Genomic DNA, 23855 nt, shown 5'->3' with positions numbered 1-23855 from the left:
GCAGATATTGGGAGCAGGACATACAGTAAGGTGGGGAGTGATCGTTCAAATGTGGAAACCAATGCGTAGAGAAAGGGAAGATGGCTGTTCACAAATCTGCAATGGTTTTATTTGTTGGAATTTTCCTATTTTTCAGCCGGTAAAAGTGATTTTAACTGAAAAGAAAATCAATAAAATAAAATGCTTCTAATTCTTTTGGCATAAATAGTCAAATAGGTGCATGATAGAATGAGCAAAATACAAAAAAAGGCACACTTTGTCCAGAGTATCTCACTGAATGATGTTCCTATAATAGCCCGTGGGGAACAGCTGCTCAGGATTCCACAAAGTGAATTGGACTAACAATCACAGGCCAGAGGCACAGCAAATCTATTGTCTTCAAATGACATTGAACCAGATTGGCAAACAATGGACTTCACGCATCACATCATTTTGTGCTCTGTTCAGCCACGGTCAGTCTCTGCTTCGCTCACCCGCTTCAGAGAGCGCTGCCTTGTGGCCGGCCAAGTACAAATGAGTATTATTATTTTGGATGTTTTTAGCAGGGGGGTTCCTATCTGGAGGAAACCCCCAGGTGAACACGGGGAGAACATGCAAACTCCACACAGAAAGGCCCTTTTGATGAGCCCACCTGGGCCGTAGGCACAGAGGACATGGGAATGGGAACACACCCTCAGGTGGGAATCAAACCCAGTTATGATGTTATTATTAGACTTATGTGACAGAGACACAATTAGTAGTCTGATGTTGAAATAGTGTGGTAGACAGTAAGCTAAGTGGTTTACCTGCCTAAACTTAAAGGAACACTCTGCCCATTTTCAACCAGCTTTGTATCATTAGAACATCAGTAGTATATCAGAAAACTGTAAACTGTTTTGAAGTCTGTCATTTAATTTGACAGTTATTGAGTGTTAAAGTGTGGACCAGTGACATCACTGGTCCACACTAACTCAAATGAATAACTCATTAACTCAAATCAACTCTCAATAACTGTCAAACTAGATGACTGATGAATAGTTTGACAGTTATTAAGAGTTGATTTGAGTTAATGAGTTATTAATTTGAGTTAGTGTGGACCAGTGATGTCACTGGTCCACACTTTAACACTCAATAACTGTAAAATCAAATGACAGATTTAAAAACCGTTTACAGTTTTCTGATATACTACTGATGTTCTAATGATACAAAGCTGGTTGAAAATGGGCGGAGTGTTCCTTTAACACAACATGGTATTGTCTTTGCATTCATGTCCGCACAACACATACTCTGCGTTTTATTTACAAGCTCTGTAGTATAGTTGTGTAAATATGTGTATATTGTTTTTTCTACGTTCTGACCAACACCTACCTCTTTGTGTGTTTTTGATATAAGTCATGCTGTGTTATGCTGTCCTTGATGTAACTGCTGCTGTAATGCCAGAACTTCCCTCTGGGGATAAATAAAGTTATCTCTCTCTCTCTCTCACTCCCCCTCCCCCCCTCCCTCCCAGAGTTTGTACTTGTTTCACAAACTTGTATGAGAGTCTGTTGGACCTGGCTGACACGAGCTGTGGCCATGAACGCCTCCCTGCATGTAAACTGGTGGCAGATAAGATAAAGCAGCAGATTTTGGAGCAGCCACCTTCCATTGGGAAGAGCCTGGCGTCCCAACTGAAGGCTTCCTCCTCGTCTCCTAGTTCAGTCAAGCTCATCTTTTTCCTTTCATGTGCCTCATGTATCATCCTCCTTGCTGTCATATGTCTCATCTCCCCGTGGCACAGCTCTACAAAGTCAACAGATTGTGGAGTGTTGGCCCAGAACAACAGGTCAGAGCTTTGGCTGGTGCCAGCTCGAACCTACAGTATCTCTGGTTGGACTAGAACTTACTGAGCTATAATGCTTGCCTGGCTCGAGACCGTCGAATCCGCCCACTCCGCCGAGTTTTTGCTGCTTCTGGTCTGGCATCGTGACACGCAACAGCGACTTCCTCAGTCAAAAGAACGGCTTGTCCAATGAGAGCCGAGGGGGACTAATGATTCGATCAGCTGTTATCAAGCTCGTTGTCAAGTGCACCCAGGGGTAATAATAACAACAATGGCGGAATAGACGCCGCTATCGAGGCTGTTTTAAATCGATTAAAAGTACCACTTACTTTGAGATCCAAACAGCACTCTGCTTTGAAGGCATTTAATCAAAGGGGAGATGTTTTTTTGTGCGTTCTGACTGATTAACTAACGTTAGATTCAGGCAGATACGTTGGTCTCTCGTGATTGGTTAGGGAAAATGGGATTCCCCCTGAGGGGATTTCCCTCGTGGAAATGGCTTAGACAGGGGTCGATGTCAGACTAGAACATGGAAATGGAGTGTAACGAGACACCAGGCTAGAGCTATAGGCCTATTCCAATCCTTTCGCTTCCCACAGTTGCCCCAACTTCTCTCTTCTCAATATAATGATTCTTTCCTGGCATGTTCTCATGCATGCAAAAATGTGATTTAATGCATAGCAGTTAATTTCCTGTTTGTTTCCTCTCAGTCACCAACCTTGAGAAAGACTAACCTTGCACCCTGACAGGATACTGTATGTCTTTTTTATTTACTTTTTCTTCTGATTTCCCCCCATTTTTACTTGGCCAATTTATCCCCATGCTGCCCTATTGGCTGCCCCGCTCGCTGCTCCACCATCTGCCGATCTGGGGAGAGCCGTAGACTAGCACCAAGCTTCCTCCGACACATGCGCAGTTGCCAGCCGCTTCTTTTCACCTGGCAGCGGGGAGCTTCACCGGCAGGACGTAGCACGTGGGAGGATCACGCTATTCCACACCAGTTCCCTTCCGACCAGAGGAGGCGCTAGCGCAGCGACCGGGACACATACCCCCCATCCGGCTTCCCACCCTCAGGCACAGCCAGCCAATCGTGCCTGTAGGGACGCCCGAGCAAGCCGGAGGTAACACCTGGATACGAACCTGCGACCCTTGTGTTGGTAGGCAGGGAATCTACCGCTACACTACATGGACGCCCAGAATACTGTAAGTCTGACATTGATGCTGCTGTTTGACACAGAGGGCATGTGAGGTCTAACTCTGAGCTTCTTTTGGAGTGATGCCAGCACTGCACCAGTAATTAACCTAAATATAGACGGAATGCGTCTCTTTTCCAAATTTCATTTTAACTAATCCTCTTCCTTGCCACACTTCCCCAGTTCACTCTTTGTCCCTACTTAGCTTAATACACTTTCTTAAATGGCACTTCTTGCCCCTTTCTCAATTTACCAATTAACCAACCAAATCCCCTCTTATCTAATGGTGCCACTTTGCTCTATACAGGTTTGCTTGTTCCATGCCCAAGGCCTCCACACTTGATATCCCCCCCCCCCCATGTATAATTGCTGGTTGCGCTAGCTTTAGCATAGTCTTATTTTTGTACATTTTAAATCTCTGTTAGGTTGAATGAACGCAGATGAGAATCAGGTCTGAATTCATCTGGCAGACTTGTTGTATGGGGCCTAATGATTTGAGAATGAAAAAATACATGTCTGTGATTTGAATCAAAGGAGAATACCTGAATTGAATTCAGTCATGTGTGCTGCCATGGCTTGTTGTGCCAGGTAGAACAATCAGTAGGGCTTTTAATGTAAATGATGGGACAGTTAATGACAGTAATGAAACCAGAGCAGTCGTGACAGGCAGAGAGCGACAGTAAAGAGAACAGACGAATGCTTCGACATAATATAGTGACAGAAAGGACAGACCACTGAGCTCTTGCTTATGTGACTCAAGCATTTTGTGTGGGCCTGTGTTATTGATAATCCTCCTCTTTCCTTCATGCCAAAACCAATATCTTCACACTCTCTGATCTCTCTCATAATTGGTGAATAATGCCTCTGAGCACTTTGCTTCATTCCATAGTGAACCAATTGTGGCCATAGAGACACTGCAGACCACGCCCAACACGGGGGAAAACACAAAGGACCGACTATCGTGCCAACTTCTAGCAAAACAAACCGTGGCTAACCGGGCGAACAAAGGAACTCTCGTCAGATACAGATAGTTTTACAGATATCTAGGAGGGACTGGCTAGTGTCAAATAATGAGACGTTGTGGGCGTTTACTTCATTCATTTGAACTGTGAACGAGACGTGAGCTGATCATAACGTTTGTCTGCTGACTTTCTGCTTCCTGAAACTGCCCCCCAATCCTGGCGTTCTCTATGCCACGTGTTGCACACAAAGATCATAAATACAGAAGATGAACTCCCTAACTTACTTCATTGACAGCCAGATCCACATTTTTCTTCTCAACGGCTTCCTTGTTTTGCTCGGGAGTACAAAAAAACTTATTGGCGATTGTTTACATTTGTTGTCTGCGCAGCCTCACCACACAACAGCTTTTAGCTATGTTTAATTCAAGGAAAATGACGCTGGTGTGTGGAAGTGAATGGAGAGCTTTCCCCCATAATGGGCGTGGCCTATTTCATTAACCAACTAAAACAATCAAATGGGGGAGTGGCTAGATTGCTGGTGGCAGCAGCCTGATGATGAGAGAGGTGGGCTTGACAGAGAAGGGGAAGGGGAGTAACATTCCTCTTATACTGTAGCTTGATAGCTATCGAGGGGCAAAGTGGAACGTCACTTCCTGCTTCAGCACTGTACCAGAGATTTTCATCCGCCATTTATTTTCCCATAGACATTTCGTAAAATGCTTATAAAATAGTTTTACTTCGTCGAACCAAACAGTTCAGCTAACACTATAATCGGGAGAGACCATAGAACATTTCACTCGGACCAAAACTAAAAAAAACATTTTCTTTAAACCCGCATTTTTTTATGTTTTCGTCCCAGTGAAATGTTATGCGATCTCTCCTGTTTCTAAATATATCTGGACCGTTTGCTTTGAACCAGTAAAACTATTTTTATACGCATTTTACGAAATGTCTATGGGAAAATAAATGGCGGATGAAAATCTCTGGTACAGTGCTGAAGCAGGAAGTAGGCGGTCCCTTTGCCTCTCTATTGTCAAGGTGGGCTTGAGCGAGCACTAAACAAACTGCATCACAGGAGCTATATTCAGTCAAACAGCCCCAATAGCAGAGCAGTGCAGAGCAGCTCCCAGGCGTGTGAATGAGTCTAAGTCTTTATGAATGGATGAATTAAAGGTTGATCAAAGATGTGATGCGGGAGATATGGAAGCAGGGAGATCATTCAAGCAACAGATATAGAACAATGCTGTGATGCTGTTGTCCGCCTGTGCTTATAGGATGACTTCACCGGCTGACATTTAAACCTTGGGTAAGTGTTATAATCAATGTGGATTCCCTGAGGAATTGCATAATGTTCAAAAGAAACACTGAGGCAGAGAAAACCTAATGAAGATTTGCTCTTTAAGTTGAGTGTCAACCCCCTCAATTGTCAGGAGAGTGTTTGCAACATCCAGACCCTCAGGAGTCGCACTAAAACAGCTGATTGATGGGTGGATAAAGACAGCTAATGACCTCGCTTCTTTGACTCGGCGCACCGTCCGCCTTATATAGCCGCTACCACTTTATATAGCCGCTACCGCTTTATATAGCCGGTACTGCTTTATGTAACTGCTTTATTTAGCTGACACACACTCATCCAGACTGATGCTTAGTAACATCGTATTGTGTAAAGAGCCAGCATTATGAATATGGTGAAAGGGGGTTTCCACTGAAATTAAAGTTATTATTCTGCAAAAATGTGACATTTACTTACATTACTTTTCCCCTTTTCATGACTTTATGAACTCACGGTCAAGGAAATGCTATCCGCTATTATTATTATGTTGTATTGCCTAAAAATGAAGCATCCTTTTATTGAGGCTATTTTCAACATCTAGAATTATATGAAAATATAGTCTAGGGGTGTCCCAGTGGCTCACGTGGTAGAACGCATATACCTTTAATATAAGGCTTATGCTTGGTTCACACCACAAGCATCTCAGAAGCAGCGCTGAAGCAGCGCTTCACGGAAGCTTCCAGCAGGAGCCTTGCCTTTCACGCCAGAAGCACTCTGTTTTGCTCCACGCCTCGCTCTGTTCTGCCCGGCGCTCCCCTGTCCCAGCTCACAACTTGCATTGATTTCATGCCTGGCTGTTCCCTTGAAAAGCTGAAACTATCGCTGCAGCACGTGAAACTGGCTCCGCACTGCGTTGCTTCAGCGGAGGCTTGGCGTATGGTGTGTTCGGCCCCTCACGCAGCGACCCAGGTTCAAACCCAAGTTACCTGCGGTCATTTGCTGCGTGTCTTCCCCTCTCTCCACCCCTGCTCTCCTGTCGCCGACCATGTCCAAAAATATTATCGCGAGTAAAATTCAATAATATAATAGCTAGTAGGACTGCTAACATCAGCGTTATCTTTTAAATTACAGTACTTCTTTTACGAAAGGTTATGTAATGCTCCATCTTAAAACTCTGGGGGTGTTAAAAGGCTGGGTGATTTTCCACACGTATAGTTATGAGCCTACACTGTTCCTACCGAGTGCATTAATTCAGATCAGACTTATCTTGGAGAGGCTCAGAGCACAGTGACTAAAGCGACTCTCTGAAACGAATGAAGATGCTACTGTTATCAAACTATTCAGACACTATTTAGATCACATTCAGGGATTAAATATGTGGATTGACAGAGAGGTCTGTCAACTTCAAACCCAATGGGATCCTATGAAGAAGAGAAGATAATACCAGCGTGACTTCTATCTAAAGCCATGGCTGGCTGACTGACGTCTACATTAAGCGACAGATGAAAGGCCCTGAACGTAAATCCGTGTCTATATGGTCACAAACTGTAGGCGTGAGATATATACAGTCAGCGGATATAACGTCTGTATTTTCCTTAAACAAAGCACGCAGAAGGAGATTGTGGAGAACACATTTTGACTCATAGCGGTTTATGTTCTGGCTCACAAACAATCCGCTGAACACAAGAGAGCCATTTTATATGTCATGGCATACTGACGAGGGAGGGATGTTGAGCTGCTGTTTACTCGGGTCATACATCTGGCACTTCAGTTGTGAGACAAACAGCCATAGATTCCACTAATGACTCATCACTGAAAGAACATTAGCTCCATGTTTAGAGGGAGTGAACAATTAGGTTGTTGCCAATCACAACAGTGGGTGTGACAGAGGAACACTCCTCACGTCCAGACTGAGGGCTACGAAAGGGGACAACCCGGTGCCGCTCGATACAGCAGCAATAAACACGTCTCAACTTCAAGCATGGCGTTTGTAATGAATTGAAGGAAGAAAATGGCAACACGTGAAACTGTGAAGACGAGCCTGTGATGCGAAACGAAGGGAAAGACTCATCCAGACTCTCAGGACAGTAATGTTTGATGTGCGAACAGGTGTGATGCTGCGTTATGTTGTTGTTTATGACTATACATCAAATGCCAAACGACCGACAACTTCAACTTTGTGCTCCAGAGACGTGTATAGGTTATGCATTGTGACAAGCTTCTGTTAAAAACGTATCTGTAAGTCTGTAAACTCGGTATAAGTGGCAAGACTGTCTTCACTCTTCTATAATTTCACACGCGCACGCGTCCACCTGCTCTGGTGGAATCATCATGATGATTGAGTGGCTCACAGGTGTGCTTCTCTCACAGGTGGTGTGGTAAAGACATTATACACGTCACATGACCCAGTGGGGCCAGCCATTCCCGTGCTTTATGGAATAAGTAGCAGATGGAGAGATGTCTCCATATGATAGAGAACCATTGTTACCAGGCAGTGTTGGACTGGAACATTATACAGATGCAGCGATCTTCAAAATGACATCTGGGCCATGACAGGGACCTGTCAAGATCCTCGGCAGATGAAACAAAGATAAAGCAGAAACATAGCTTCATCTTATTCTTTTAGTTCAAATTGGCTAAGTGGGGTGGCGGCAGTGTGCGCCACAATTGTGATGTCATCAGTGATGGTGTCATCATCAGTGATGTCACTTGAGCAATTGTGATGCCATCAGTGAGTACATTTACATGCACACTAATAAACTGGGGCCGGTTGCACCAAGTGGTCTTAACTATGCCTGGTCGTAACTCCTACGTCGGTCTTAGTTAAGACCAGTCTTTAGAGTGGATTTATGCCTGTTGCACCAACACGGCTTACGTCTGGTCTTAACTACGCTGGTCGTAGCAATGCGCGTCCATGTGAATTGCCAGGGAATGCCCCCTGATTGGATGATGTTGCAAAAATGTGCCTCGCGACCTGCTTGGAGCGTAACTGTGCCACTACGCTCTCTCAGCCACTACTGTATGTGCATCACTACACCCTCCCTCCTCCCACCCTCCCTCGCTCCGGGGGGAAAATGGCGGTGATTGAGCCAGACAGACAGTCTGAATGAAATTGAATGTAACGTTCCCAATTCTATGTATTAAATTCTAAAAAATTAACGGCAACATTTGGGAAGGCTAAGCCACACAACTAGTTAGTTATAATCTAACATCGTGCTTCAAAGACGGAGAACTGGCTGTGTTACGACGATGACGGTAAAGACTCAAAAAGGTCTCCGCGGAGACAGGCAGGCTCTACGCCTCCTCCTGACCAGGCGTAGGAGTTACGCCTGGGCGTAGTGAAAAGAAGGCTTAAGCCGTCTTGGTGCAACCGGCGTAGCTATTAGGTCGTAAAGTTACGACCAACTTAGCTTAAGACCAGTGTAAGACCAGTTGGTGCAACTGGCCCCTGTTTATTAGTGGATTCCTAGAGTTACCTGATTATTTAAGTGTCATGTAAACAGTACTGCCGAGTCATCAGGTTTATTCATTGCCGTCAATGTCCACTCACGCACTTTGAGGTCAGTTCCCGCTATTTACTAAGTGCAGGTAAACGCAGATATCAGATTATTGCCAGTGACCTGATTACTCTCAGTTATCCGTTTATTGTGTAAAGGTAAAGGTAAAGTCCCACTGATTGTCACACACCTGAGTGTGCGAAATTTGTTCTCCGCATTTGACCCATCCCCTGGGGGAGCGGTGAGCGGCAGCAGCGCCGCGCTCGGGAATCATATGGTGATCTAACCCCCCAATGTGTGCATGTAAACACACTCACTGATGTAATCAGAGGACAAGTGGTGCATCGTCTCCAGAGTCTCCACCCTAGGATACTCCTAGGATATTCCTAGTATACTTAAACTTAACTTAGTATAACTTAAACCAATTTAGCAGAAACTTAGGTTAATATAATAAAACCGTATCATTAGTTTCTCTAAAGCATTATGTCCAGTATGGTGTGTAAGAAAGTTCAGTTCTTTGGTACGGCAGCCGGCTGGCAGGCGAAAGGCCTTCAGCTGGGAACACCAACTGAAGATTGCTGCCACTGTAATAAGAAATGGGTTAGAAGCTGAAATAAGATCAGTGATGAATGACTGACATAAATCAATGTGATTCGAGGAAACGCCTAAACAACCAGAGTGAAAATTGAAAAGTTCTGTATCGATCGCAATCCTGTCCCCAAAAAAGAACAGAAACAAAGAGCAAAAAAACTAAAAACAAAAACTGCAGCTATACTGTGAAATGTGTACTTTAGATAGCAACCTGCTGATCAGCTAGCAGGCAAAGATAACAAGCTTGCTGCTGCAGTTAAGCAAGATTATGAAGTCAGCACTATTTTGAAATTAAACAAATAAAATTCTTGGGATTATATATTCCAGTGACCCTTGGTTCACACCAGGCACTATTCAGAAGCAGCTCTTAACAGAAGCTGAGTGCCACGCTAAACCGCTCACACAGAAGCACTCTCTTTTCCTCAGCGCTGCTGCCCTCCCCTCTGCTCACAACTTGCATTGACTTCATGCCTGGCAGCTCGGGTGCAGTGCGCCGCTGCACGCTTGAGAAATAGAACAGAAGCTGAAACTATCGCTGCAGCGTAGCTTCAGCGTGGCTTCAGTGCGGCTGGTGTGAACGGTCTCGCCTGTTAACTCATTCACCGCCAGTTTAGGACTGCCAATATTTAGCACAGGCCAAAGATTTTCATAATTGTTGGTCATCTTTCAAGACCCACAGTAAATTATCTATTAGCACCAGAGTGATTTGCAATACCTCAAAATGAAGATGTACGTCTCTGGGTTCACCAGGAAAAAAAAAGTGAGCTTTTAGCATGTTCTGTACTCTACTTATAGCCATTTATATACACCCTGTTTTCACCCAAAATGTCTCTCTGAGAAAAGAAATTGCAGAAAATGGCATTTATGTACAGCACACAATATCATGCAGAACTCGCTCTCAATTCTTTTATTTTGAACTGTATTGACATCAGACATGTAAATATTATTCATTATGACACAAATGACAAAAAAAAATATATATATATATATATATATGAAGTGCTTTTTTTACATTCAACAATACAGTTTGCTCAGTGTGAGTGAGTGTACAGACAGACACACAGACAGACAGACAGACAGACAGACACACAGACACAGACACACACACACACACACACACACACACACACACACACACACACAGAGAGAGAGAGAGTTCTGTCCACAGCTGCCTGCAGCTAGATCGCACCTCCTTCCCCCTCCTTCCCCATCAGCGTTTTGCCTCCTCTGCTGCTCGTTTTCCTCCTCTCGTTCGGGCTGGGAGTGGGACGAATGCTGCGACACGAGTCACACGACACAGGAACGGGTCCGCGGCTTGGCTTTGGGACCAGGCGCTGCTGGAACCGGATCGATCATGTTCGTCACGGGTTTGACTAGGCAATCCAGGTTCGCCCTGCACGGCCTGCAGCAAGGCAGCAGTGCAGCGCGCCGAGAGGCGTTTCAATGGCGTTTTTTCCTCTGTACAAGGAAGCGCGTTTCTCTGTTTTTCCTCTTTTCCTCCTTCCTCGTTTCAAACAACAGCTGCGGTATGTGTTTGATAACGTGCTGTCGGCTACCCTTTGAGGATAGGGACCAGATGACATGTCAGAGGCTGGGTAAGTGTTTCAACTACGCGCTGCACTCATAAAAACAAAAACACGTCAAACACGTCTTTGGCGTGGATGGCTATTTCTGATAAGACGTCTTTGGCGGTGAATGAGTTAACAAGGATGCCAAAATGAAACTGCCATAGCACTGCGTAGCTTCAGCGTGGCTTCAGCGTAGCTTCGGCGTATGGTGTGAACAAGGACTGAGTCCTACTGAAGAGTAAAGACTCATCTCTACCGTCAGCTATGTGTGCCATGACGGCATGTCCCATTGAGCGAAGGGTCAATTCAATTGCTATAGATACAGTCGGTCTGTGTGGGAACGCCCACAAAACGTTACTTCGGGGAGTGTTGTGTCTGTAGGATGATGGGGGAAACCCAATAATATAACTCAACTCAATGACCTGACTCCCCAGCAGAAGCTGCTGCAGCTCTACTCTACAGGATTGGGGATTCAAGAACAGGTACGGAGAAGTCAGATGTACGTTCACTGCGGGGGTTGAACCCCCGATCCTGTCTGCCTGGGCTGGCCTAGCAGCTAAATGCTAACACTGCTGCATTGGAAGAACGGGAGGATTTCCCCCATGCTTATCCATTGAACACACGTCTATGACGACGAGACACCGCCTGAATGTATTACCTGCCAATACATAATTGATGTTATTTCTTATGATATGACCCATACAACTGATATAGCTTTAATGCCATCCTATTTGATGATAGGTTATCCAGTATAGCAATATGACAGTAGAAATGTAGGGGACTTGTACAATGTACACATATTGGCATCAACTTGCAAAGGTGCACATATACTGAGAAAGCAACTTTTTTTCTTTTTTTGCTGACACAACTTCAGACAGATGATATTTGTAAAAATGCAAATATATATATATATATATATATATATACTGTATATATATTCTAGATTCAAGATTATTTGAATAGGCATACTGTAGTGAGTCTGCAGCATTCTATTCGACCAGTGTTTCTCAGCCTTTTGCTTCTTGTATAATACTTTCCAGCAATGATTCCCTCTTTCTTCGTGCATATATTTGTGGTACACAGATAGTCTAACAACACTGTGTGTTCTGTGTTGAGGTGCAGTTCATCTCCTGTCAGCTGCAATCGCAGTGCGACATTACCTGCTGTGGGATGACTCTGACAAACAAAGCAGCAAAGCAAGCAAGAACTTATCGCAGAAAATGGAAATGGAATTAGCCGTTTGTTGTTAGCCTACAATAATGTCAAAAGAGATTCGAACCTCATCAGCTGGGATCGATAACTCTGTTCCGTCTTTTAAAGCCAAAGTGACAGGTCAGATAAGAGGCCTATCAGTCACGCTGCATAGGTTTGACTGTTACTTTTTTCTTTTCTTTTTTTGTGGGGAGGGGGTTACTTTCTTTTACCCTAAAAATGCCATTTGCTTGGTAATACTACACATTAATCTCTGATCATGCCATCGTCCATATCAACCCAATCGGTTCTCCATCCTTCCCATCCAAAGTCTATGCCACCTGAGCAGGTGAATATCATCCCAGCGACTGTATAGCACATGGAAGGCTGATGCTACACAACAATGAAACATCCTGTTCCAGGAAGCGGGGTAACAAGCAAATATGAGTCCGGCTTCCTGTGTTCGGAGAATAAACACTAGCTGTCGTTCCACACGTCTTGTGACAGGAATAGCAGCGAGCAGCCGAAATGTGGCCTTGAATATTAAACATCTGGGCTCTTCTTCCTCCAGCTCACTTCCTGGTTCCTTTTAATTACCGTCTCATTTGTAGGAGCCACCCAACCTTGTGTTTATTGTAGCCCACTTCATTACTGTCATGTGGCCAATGTGGTTGCCATGGTGCGGCCATTATGCTGCGTCCTTCCAATTTCAATTATCATATTCAGTGTGATTTGTGCCGAGGACGGTTAGCGAGCGACACAAGTGTCATTCTCCCCTCATCTACAAACCCCGCCCCTAAAGGTCATATCATGTCTGTGCAGAAGATGCCATTTGATGGTATAGATTTAAATTATATACCATCAAATGTGATTTTACACTATAGAAAATAGTGTGGAGGGGAATTAGATTCAAGTAGGCGTGTAACGGTACACAACAATCACGGTTCGTTACGTACCTCGATTTTGAAGTCACGGTTCGTTCATTTTCGGTACCATAAGGGGGAAAAATGCCAAAACATAAATTTGCCTGTTGTTTATTAGGAACTTTTGTAAACATCAACAGATTATATATATTTTTAATTAACAATTTTGATGTAGCGGTCGCTGGTGGTTAAGCTGGGGTGCCAGTCAGTCGCAGTCTGACAAAATATAATTTTTAGTGCAGACCAAAAAGAACTGATACAGGTACCAACCCCTTAATATGTCCGTGTGGGAACATATTTTTTTTTTCATCAAATCTAGATTCGATACTGCACCGTTCAGTATGGTTTCGGTACGAATACGGTACGGTGATACGGTATGAATACGCTTACCTTTACACAGATCAAAGCCTTTTTCACACTCACCTCTATAGTCCTGTTGCATGATGGGACACATCACGAGACAGATCATCGCTGCTGATTAAAAGTCACCGCAACGTTTTCATTACAAAATAATTAAACAGATCCCCATCGCGGGAATTGCACCCGTCAGCTACATGCAACCGCTCCCCACAAACTGCAGCTTTGCAGAAAGCCTGATTGTGTTTACACGTGGGACTGTCAACTCAGACGTACCCCGACTTCTGCAAAGTCTCGCAATATCTATTAAGCCCCCACTTAATTTAGATAATGATGGACCTCTCGCTCAATAACAATCCAGACAACTTAACTGGCAACGCAGCCCAGCCCCATTCGAAGGAAACCAAAATACAAGCAAGCACTGCACTCCACATTGACTTAGCTAAGCAGTATTTGTTCAAAATGGATGCCCTTTCATCACCCGAGTGCTAAACAATGCTGAGGAGAGGAGGTGGACTGCTTCCAGCATTATATCCCCCCGCTAAACATTTGCAGTCCATCAATGTATAGATCTGCATTACCATATCCCTATTGGTCAACAGTGAGGTCTAATTCCCCATCTGTGCCACACTTGACCTCGAGTCAATTCTCACTTTCCCAATGTGTCAGACAGTGTTTGTACCACTACTGTAGATCTGTTTTGAGAACAGATCTATAGATCTAAAGAACCCCCCCCCCCAACACACACAAAATCCAGAGATGTTCAAGTGCAAAACAAAATATCCTGAGTTCCATCACTCGCGCTGGTTTTTCCATGAGATATCATGCAGAGTTTCTCTCCTTTGGCACACAATTACTTGATTTAAGCAATTGATTGCCACCTATAACAAAGTATGGATTGGATCCAAGTCATTATCTGTGGAATGTTTTCTGCTCAGTAAACGTGTTATAGATCGAGACAGAGAAGGCAACTCGTTGTTGTCATTTTGCATGACAAAGGTTGTTGTTGTTGAATACGTTTCTGCAGTAGCCTGCTTCGATAACGGCACACACACCGAAGAAGAAAAACGGTTACAAAATGAGTTGTTCCCAAAATAGTTATACCCTTTGAAATAAGACAATAATACTGAATATATAATTGATGACATGAACTAATCCTTTTCAAAGATTATATATGAAAATACCCATGCCATACCTTATCCGTCTTCAGAGAGGATAGCCAGTAGGGTTGGGTACCGAACTCGTTACTTTTAAGAGTACCGACCAAATTACATCGGTAATATCGAGTATAACGATTCACGTAAAATCAATCGTACCAAATTTTGGGTGGAGAGCATCTGGGTGAGAGAGTAGAGAGAAAGAGAGAGACATGTTCAAATCTCGTTACTCTGTCAACTCAAGAGATTGCGTTCATGACAATTAACGCGGAATGTGGAAAAAACAAGCTCTGACTTGTCTTGAACGCACCCAGGGCTGTCGCAGGGGGGGGGGGGGGTGCACCCAGGGCTGTCGCAGGGGGGGGGTGCACCCAGGGCTGTCGCAGGGGGGGGGTGCGAGGGCTCGTACAAACTTGACATGCCCTGCTCATTAACATGCATGCGCATGAATGGCGTGCACGTACATACATAGCAAGTGTAGTTCTACTACACGCGAGTGTTCAGTGAACACATCATTTATCAAGTGTGCGTTTGGACGGTGGTGCGTAATGGTCACGGTCGGAAAAATAATAGGCTGCTACAGCATCTTCATAGTCTCCACAGCCACAGCTGCAGCCTGCAGAGAGCACAAACACAAAGAAATGTGCTGCCCACTGGCACTGGTGCTGCCCGAGAGAGAGGAGAGAGGAGAGAGAGATAGAGCAGAGAAGAGAGAAGAGAGAGGAGAGAGAAGAGAGAGAGAGAGAGAGAGAAGAGAGAAGAGAGTGGAAAGAGAGAGAGAGGAGAGAGGGAGAGGGGAGAGAGAGGAAAGAGAGAGAGAGGAGGGGAGAGAAATAGGAGAGAGAGAGAAGAGATAGGAGAGAGAGGGGAGAGAGAGAGGAGAGAGAGAGGAGGGGAGAGAGAGAGAGAGAGAAGAGAGAGGAGAGAGAGGGAGAGAGAGGAGAGGAAAGAGAGAGAGAGGAGAGAGAGAGAGAAGAGAGAGGAGAGAGAGAGGGGAGAGAGAGAAGACCGAGAGGAGAGATAGGAGAGAGAGAGATAGGAGAGAGAAGAGAGAGAGAGGAGAGAGAGATAGGAGAGAGAGAGAGAAGAGAGAGAGAGGAGAGAGAGATAGGAGAGAGAGGAGAGCGAGAGAGGCACTTCAGCCGCACGCCAGCTGAAACAACGAGGATGTGTGCACTTTCATGATCTACCGATGATCCATCACAAACAGTGGGGAGATCACAAATCTGGGGGAGAAAGATGTGTGTGTGTGTGTGTGTGTGTGTGTGTGTGTGTGTAGGTTTGGGGGGGGGGGGGAGACAGGATCAGTCGCAGGCCGGGATGCGTTCCGATGTGGTGGAGCAGATCTCAGAGCTGGAGTCTCCGGTAGAGGTCTCCTCTCACGGGTCTACTTGGACCCGAGGACCCGACCCGAGACCCGTACGGGGTCTGGTCCACATTTTATTATGGTCAATTGTGTCCATGTCGGCTCCTATATTCTATCATCACCACGGGTCATGGGTCTGTTTATATCATTATGTGTAATACCCGAGTGGCTCTGAGAAGACCCGTGATCAGTGCTGATCATGAGAGAAATGCATGAAAAAACACAGCGTGCACCGCACGTGAGGCTTGTTGTCACAGACTGCAAGTAAATCCATAGCTAGAACTAGCGACTATGGCGGATTTGATCGAGCACTTGGTGCTCTGTTATGTTGGACTGTTGGAGTAATGCTCGGGATTCGATTACTCAGGCCTATAGTGTGTGTGTTCATGCCTGGCTCAGTAAATCCACAGTTGTACGTCAATTATATTAGCAGTGTTTAGAGTTAAGTGACCACCCTGCACTCGGAGTCATATGTCATGACGTGACCAGCTAGCACAACATTAGCATTGCGAGCTAACGTTGACATGGAGCAGTTCAAGCCGTCGTCACCGCTGATAATCGAAGGTGATCTATCCGGTTGGATAAGTTGTTGTTGGAGATAACTGGGCTTTTGTCAATGTCTTGGCTCACGTTAGTTTAGCATTTTTTACTAGCGTTATCATTATCTTCAGCTAGTGAGTCATGTTGTTTACACTGACAGGTAACCCTGTCCCACTCTCAACCCGCCATCATGTCACGGGTGAGAGCCACAGAGGTTAACGCTTCACCCTGGAGCAGAGGATGTTACCCCGCCAGATGTGTTCCATATGTGCTTCCTCACGCTACGCCCCAGTGGTGCCAAGACACTGACAGGCTGGAGGTTGTAGGGAGGGGAGAGGGAGGTAGAGAGGGCGGTTATTTTGTGTGGCATGTAAAATGTTCTAAATAAATAACAATGTTAAATAAAGAATGTTTGAAATTGAGAAGTTTGGACTTGGATTTTCAACTGAAATTCCATTTTTGTTATTACACAGAGATTACAGAAAATAGGCACCGTAACGTACCGGTACCAAATCAAATGTGAACTGTGCCCAACCCTAATAGCCGGTTCATTTAATCATTTTAATGCAAATTATGATATCAGTTTGGGTTTGATCTGTTATTGTCATGCAGACAAGGACAACACCCTCACTGAATTAACCATCACATTTCAGAGCGATGACCTGCGTCGTTAATATCATGTATCATTTATAACTGTTATAGCTTAGCTCCGTCATTAATTACCACATCCCATAAACTACCTTCCTTTCAACATCTGACCCGATGTAACGTTAGACTCAATTTCGTTTACAATATGCTCATATTAACAGGCAGATGTGACGATATTAAGCAACGCAGCTGCCTGCCTGCCTGCAAACGTCAACATATCACCCGAGGCTCTTTCTACTCATTTTAATTGCCGTCCAAAATACGCTTAAATATTTGATGATGCGGAGATCCCACCAGGCATCGCTGTTTCCAAGAAGAGTCTGCCGAGGTAAGCGACATCAAACATCGTGTCAAGAAAATGTGTCAAAGAAATTCCAAGACATCGTCTGAAAGGGAATATTTGAAAGTGTGAAAAGGTGGAGCTGTTTGATCTGTGGAGAGAGAAAAAACAAGCCACATGTAGAGGAGCAGTCTAAGTCTGTTGCCTCCTCGCCCCCTGCCCCAGAGCTGGACAGTCACATGTCTGTTACCTCCTCACCACCTGTCCCAGAGCTGGACAGTCACATGTCTGTTACCTCCTCACCCCCTGCCCCAGAGCTGGACAGTCACATCCCATGTCTGTTGCCTCCTCACCCCCTGCCCCAGAGCTGGACAGTCACATGTCTGTTGCGCCCTGCCCCAGAGCTGGACAGTCACATGTCTGTTGCCTCCTCACCCCCTGCCCCAGAGCTGGACAGTCACATGTCTGTTGCCACTTCGCCCCCTGCCCCAGAGCTGAACAGTCACATGTCTGTTACCTCCTCACCCCCTGCCCCAGAGCTGGACAGTCACATGTCTGTTACCTCCTCGCCCCCTGCCCCAGAGCTGGACAGTCACATGTCTGTTACCTCCTCGCCCCCTGCCCCAGAGCTGGACAGTCGCATGTCTGTTACCTCCTCGCCCCCTGCCCCAGAGCTGGACAGTCGCATGTCTGTTACCTCCTTGCGCCCTGCCCCAGAGCTGGACAGTCGCATGTCTGTTACCTCCTCGCCCCCTGCCCCAGAGCTGGACAGTCGCATGTCTGTTACCTCCTTGCGCCCTGCCCCAGAGCTGGACAGTCACATCCCATGTCTGTCGCCCCCTGCCCCAGAGCTGGACAGTCACATCCCATGTCTGTTACCTCCTCGCCCCCTGCCCCAGAGCTGGACAGTCACATCCCATGTCTGTTACCTCCTCGCCCCCTGCCCCAGAGCTGGACAGTCACATCACATGTCTGTTACCTCCTCGCCCCCTGCCCCAGAGCTGGACAGTCACATCCCATGTCTGTTGCCTCCTCGCCCCCTGCCCCAGAGCTGGACAGTCACATCCCATGTCTGTTACCTCCTCACCCCCTGCCCCAGAGCTGGACAGTCACATGTCTGTTACCTCCTCACCCCCTGCCCCAGAGCTGGACAGTCACATGTCTGTTACCTCCTCACCCCCTGCCCCAGAGCTGGACAGTCACATCCCATGTCTGTTACCTCCTCGCTCCAGAGCTGGACAGTCACATCCCACAGGCCTGGTGTCAATGCAGGCCTTTGTTCTGGCTAAGCACCAATTGATTTTGCAATGGCAAAAGCCCTGCACCACCCTCCTCTCTGCCAATCAATTCATTACAATTAAAGCTTTCCTGCCCGACGTGGGTACATTTCTCGTTCTTAATCAAGCCCCAAGAATTGGCACAAAAATAGTCCATTTTACAAATTGTCAGATTTAAAGAAATACTATTCTGGCATACTGATACGTTTGTTGTGACGCGGTTATGAATTATTATCGTATCCCTTGCACAATGGGCATCTTGTGAAATGTGTTGCATTTGAATGTAAATGTCAGAGCTTTTGAAATCCCCACTTTAAAATGCTATGGTTATAGTAGCATTGGATTTGGCGTAGAATACAGCCTGCACAAAGTGTCGCTATCATGCACAGCAGATTGAACTTGTCCCTAGGCCATTAATTCTCTTTACCTGGGGGGACTCTATCAGGTCAGACGATCCAGGTTGCAGCTAATGCATGAACTGGATTTCTCTCATGCACCACTGGTGTCATGCTAGCATGGCTGAGCACTGTGAGGACTCAACGCTTTAGTCACAAGTCATTCCCCTGGTCCACACATACACCGCACACATCACAAGTCATTCCCCTGGTCCACACATACACCGCACACATCACAAGTCATTCCCCTGGTCCACACATACACCACACACATCACAAGTCATTCCCCTGGTCCACACATACACCGCCCACATCACAAGTCATTCCCCTGGTCCACACATACACCGCACACATCACAAGTCATTCCCCTGGTCCACACATACACCGCACACATCACAAGTCATTCCCCTGGTCCACACATACACCGCACACATCACAAGTCATTCCCCTGGTCCACACATACACCGCACACATCACAAGTCATTCCCCTGGTCCACACATACACCACACACATCACAAGTCATTCCCCTGGTCCACACATACACCGCACACATCACAAGTCATTCCCCTGGTCCACACATACACCACACACATCACAAGTCATTCCCCTGGTCCACACATACACCACACACATCACAAGTCATTCCCCTGGTCCACACATACACCGCACACATCACAAGTCATTCCCCTGGTCCACACATACACCGCACACATCACAAGTCATTCCCCTGGTCCACACATACACCTACACACATCACAAGTCATTCCCCTGGTCCACACATACACATCACAAGTCATTCCCCTGGTCCACACATACACCTACACACATCACAAGTCATTCCCCTGGTCCACACATACACCTACACACATCACAAGTCATTCCCCTGGTCCACACATACACCTACACACATCACAAGTCATTCCCCTGGTCCACACATACACCTACACACATCACAAGTCATTCCCCTGGTCCACACATACACCGCACACATCACAAGTCATTCCCCTGGTCCACACATACACCACACACATCACAAGTCATTCCCCTGGTCCACACATACACACATACACCACACACATCACAAGTCATTCCCCTGGTCCACACATACACCTACACACATCACAAGTCATTCCCCTGGTCCACACATACACCACACACATCACAAGTCATTCCCCTGGTCCACACATACACCTACACACATCACAAGTCATTCCCCTGGTCCACACATACACCTACACACATCACAAGTCATTCCCCTGGTCCACACATACACCTACACACATCACAAGTAATTCCCCTGGTCCACACATACACCTACACACATCACAAGTCATTCCCCTGGTCCACACATACACCGCACACATCACAAGTCATTCCCCTGGTCCACACATACACCACACACATCACAAGTCATTCCCCTGGTCCACACATACACACATACACCACACACATCACAAGTCATTCCCCTGGTCCACACATACACCACACACATCACAAGTCATTCCCCTGGTCCACACATACACCGCACACATCACAAGTCATTCCCCTGGTCCACACATACACCTACACACATACACACATACACCACACACATCACAAGTCATTCCCCTGGTCCACACATACACCTACACACATACACACATACACACATACACCACACACAGTCAGATCTCTTCAGCGTTACACTAATGCCACTGGAAGGAGAAAATGTCACAAACGCTACTCCTTATACCGGCTCCTGTCCCCCGGAATAACAACAACAAAAAGGTGAAGGGGGTTTTGTAGTCTATCGCGCCATCTAGTCAAGTGAAATAAGGTTTGGAAAACCAGACCGAAAGTGAAATATTTTCCTCTTTTTTTTGCTGACCAGCAAGTGTATTATAGGGCTGCATCTAACGATTATTCTCGTAATCGATTAATCTGTCGATTATTTTCTCAATTAATTCATTAGTTGTTTGGGTCTATAAAATGTCAGAAAATGGTAGCAAATGACGATCATTGTTTCCCAAAGCCCAAGATTGACGCCCTCAAGTGTCTTGTTTTGTCCACAACTCAAAGATAATATCAGTTTACTGTCATAGAGGAGTAAAGAAACATTTAAGAAGCTGGAATCAGATAATTTAGACCTTTTCTCTTAAAATCGTACTCATAATGATTAATCGATTATCAAAATAGTTGTCGATTAATTTCCTGTCGATCGACTAATCGATGAATCGTTGCAGCTCTAGTATATTATGTGCATTTACATTTTAAAAATACATCGACGCTGAACAAATGTGAAAGATTTTCCATCCAAAATGTAGTAGGTCAAAGCAAGGGGAGCAGGAAACTTTGTTCGGTCACACCCACCGCCACAAGCGAAAACAAGCTCTTTGCAAAGCGCCTTGTTACGAGCACATCATCCTTCATGTGGAGGATGGGCAGCATGCTATGTGATAGAACACTGATGATATCTGTGTGTTATAGTAATTACTTCTCATGACATTCCCTCTCAAGAGATACAATCTGCGCTGCCCTTCCCAATTACCACGGCGACGCTCCCGCCTCCAATTACCATCGGAAAAGGTCACCTATTTAGAAAAGCAACCTGCAGAGACGAAAACACATTCTCTAAACCAACTCTTAAGTGTAACACTATCCATATTTTACCACAGCCTCTTTAAAGAGGCAACGCAAATTATGTGTTTTGCCGGGGTCACAAAGGTCCAATGTTTCTAAAGCCGCACTGATTATTATTTATGTAACTACAGACGTGCTTTATGTGAGTGTTATAAATCTAGCGCCATTAAAAAAAGGTGTATGAGTGAGGTGCTTCATTTGCTATGCTAAAGGTTAATAGTGTACATCGCTAGCCCCTGGTTATGTGAGGCGTACATCATCAGCATCTCACTCAATGCTATTGACAAAATACTGGATGCTGGATGTAGGTGATCACCTTGACTCGTCTCTAGAGCAGCTGGAACGCCGACGGCAAAAAGAACAGTACCGTAATTCACACAGAGTGCATTACAGACAGGGGTCGGTAGGTATCTCACCGCCCAACTGCATCAGGTACATGTGTTTTTCTATTATTCATATTATCATCATGGACAACAACAACAAAGCCCGCCTGAGTTCAGATTCAGAAGCATCTTTCTTCCTGTGCGCGCGTCGCACTTCTTCACCAAGCTGGGGATGAAATCAGCAGTGAGGAAAAGGAGGAAATGGCAAGTGTGCATCCTTCCTGCCTGATGTCTCCGTGGTATCGGTCAAAGCACTGGCTTTTCTCTCACCACTCATTAAGCCACTGGTTGAGAAGGTTTTTTTTTTTTAATCGATGATTTAATTAATCATCCAAACTTGTTGGATATGAACTAGTTCTTGTCATATTTTCCTCCCTTTATGTCTGTCTTTGTCCCCTGTTTATGCACTCTGCACCAATAATAACACAAATACATAGTGCAAACAACAAAGATGGCAGCAAATAAAACTGTCTTACATTTAAAAAAAATCAAAACTCCCTCTCCACTTTTCTTGCCCATCACTCTTCCTCCAATTCCAACCCCCCAACACACATACACACAGGCGCGCGCACACACACACACACACACACACACACACACAGGCGCACGCACGCACGCACACCTGCTCTCTTTCAAGACACCGCAACCCAAGTAGCCTTTTCCCCCCCCAGTTCCTCCGACTTCAACTTGCTCCCTTCCCCGACCAGTAAGCAGCAAAACTCCCCGACAAGCGATGTCCCCCCCACTATTCAGCAGGCGCTGCATTCACTGAACCACCACCACAAAAGGACAAGTGTCTCTCAGCCTGCCCAGAACTGAGAGACAGAGAATAGCCTAGTTCAACAGATAAGCTTTTCTCCTTTTCACGCCTCACATCACTCTTTCAATCTCGTAAGAAAAAAACAACAAAACAAAACATGCATACTAGCGCACCGTAAAGCCCCGTGCCAGATGAGCAGGCTCAACCTATTTGTCGGGACTGAACAGACCCCTCAGATTAGTCTAATCTAAGACCGGCTTTGTATGCATTGCACCTCCCCGTCCCTTCTGTTTCAAGTCTCTGGCAGGCAGGCAGGCAGGCAGGCAGTGTGGAGACTGACACAGACAGTGTCAGTCCCCGTGTTCTTATGCAGGACTTACCTGGTGTTGAGACTCAAAGCTGGACAGAGAAGCAGCAAGCAAATAGCCTGGATGAATTTCATAGCTGTCTCACACTCCTCGGTCCTGGCTGGCTCCCTTCTCTCTCTCTCTCTCTCTCTCTCTCTCTCAGATGCTTTGCTGCCTCTGCCTCGCTCCTCTCTCTCTCTCTAGCTCTCCCGCTGGCTGCTGGGGGTTTTAGCGCACTCTCTCTCTCTCTCTCTCACACACACACACACACCCAGACACACAAGCAGGCGAGGCAGACAGATGCAACACAGTGGCTGGGGCGAGAGAGGGGAGAGGAGAGAGAGGGAGAGGGAGAGGGAGGATCGCTGGCTTTAAATAACACAGGGACACACAGCGACTGGGTAATGGGGAGGAGAGGGGAGGGGAGGGGAGGGGCCGGATCAAGAGGGAGATGTGGGTGGTTCTGAGTGATTCAGAGATGGCAATGTGATGTCAGCGCCCCGGTCCGGTCCGGTCCAGCCAGTGGGTTTTTCTTGCCCATTGTTCTGTGCCGGGTCGGGCTCGCTCCAACACACACACGCTCCTCTCCTCTCCTCTCCGTTCATTTCAATCTGCCTATTATTATTATTACCTGCGCTCTGTGAGATGGAGATACAATAGAACCGTTAGCTGGAGTAGTAAATGGACAGATATGGCCGACGGTGCAAGTAAACACTCTTTAGTCCT

General features: G+C 45.9%; 1 protein-coding gene across 1 annotated transcript in view; it reads right to left on the bottom strand.

Annotated features, from left to right (window-relative positions):
- The window catches only part of luzp2 (leucine zipper protein 2), a gene marked incomplete at both ends in the record, with an annotated part of 263283 nt that extends 240059 nt beyond the window's left edge, over nt 1-23224 (bottom strand). Inside the window, one exon of the mRNA XM_083653074.1 lies at nt 23163-23224. Within this exon, the coding sequence (XP_083509200.1) occupies nt 23163-23224 (62 nt within the window). The remainder of the gene's footprint in view (nt 1-23162) is intronic.
- Nucleotides 23225-23855: the final 631 nt, after the last annotated feature.

Source organism: Poromitra crassiceps, assembly GCF_964638095.1.
Source record: "Poromitra crassiceps genome assembly, chromosome: 16".
Lineage (NCBI taxonomy): Eukaryota > Metazoa > Chordata > Actinopteri > Beryciformes > Melamphaidae > Poromitra > Poromitra crassiceps.
The sequence above is the reverse complement of the archived record's forward strand: the minus strand, read 5'-3'. Positions and strand labels throughout refer to the sequence as shown.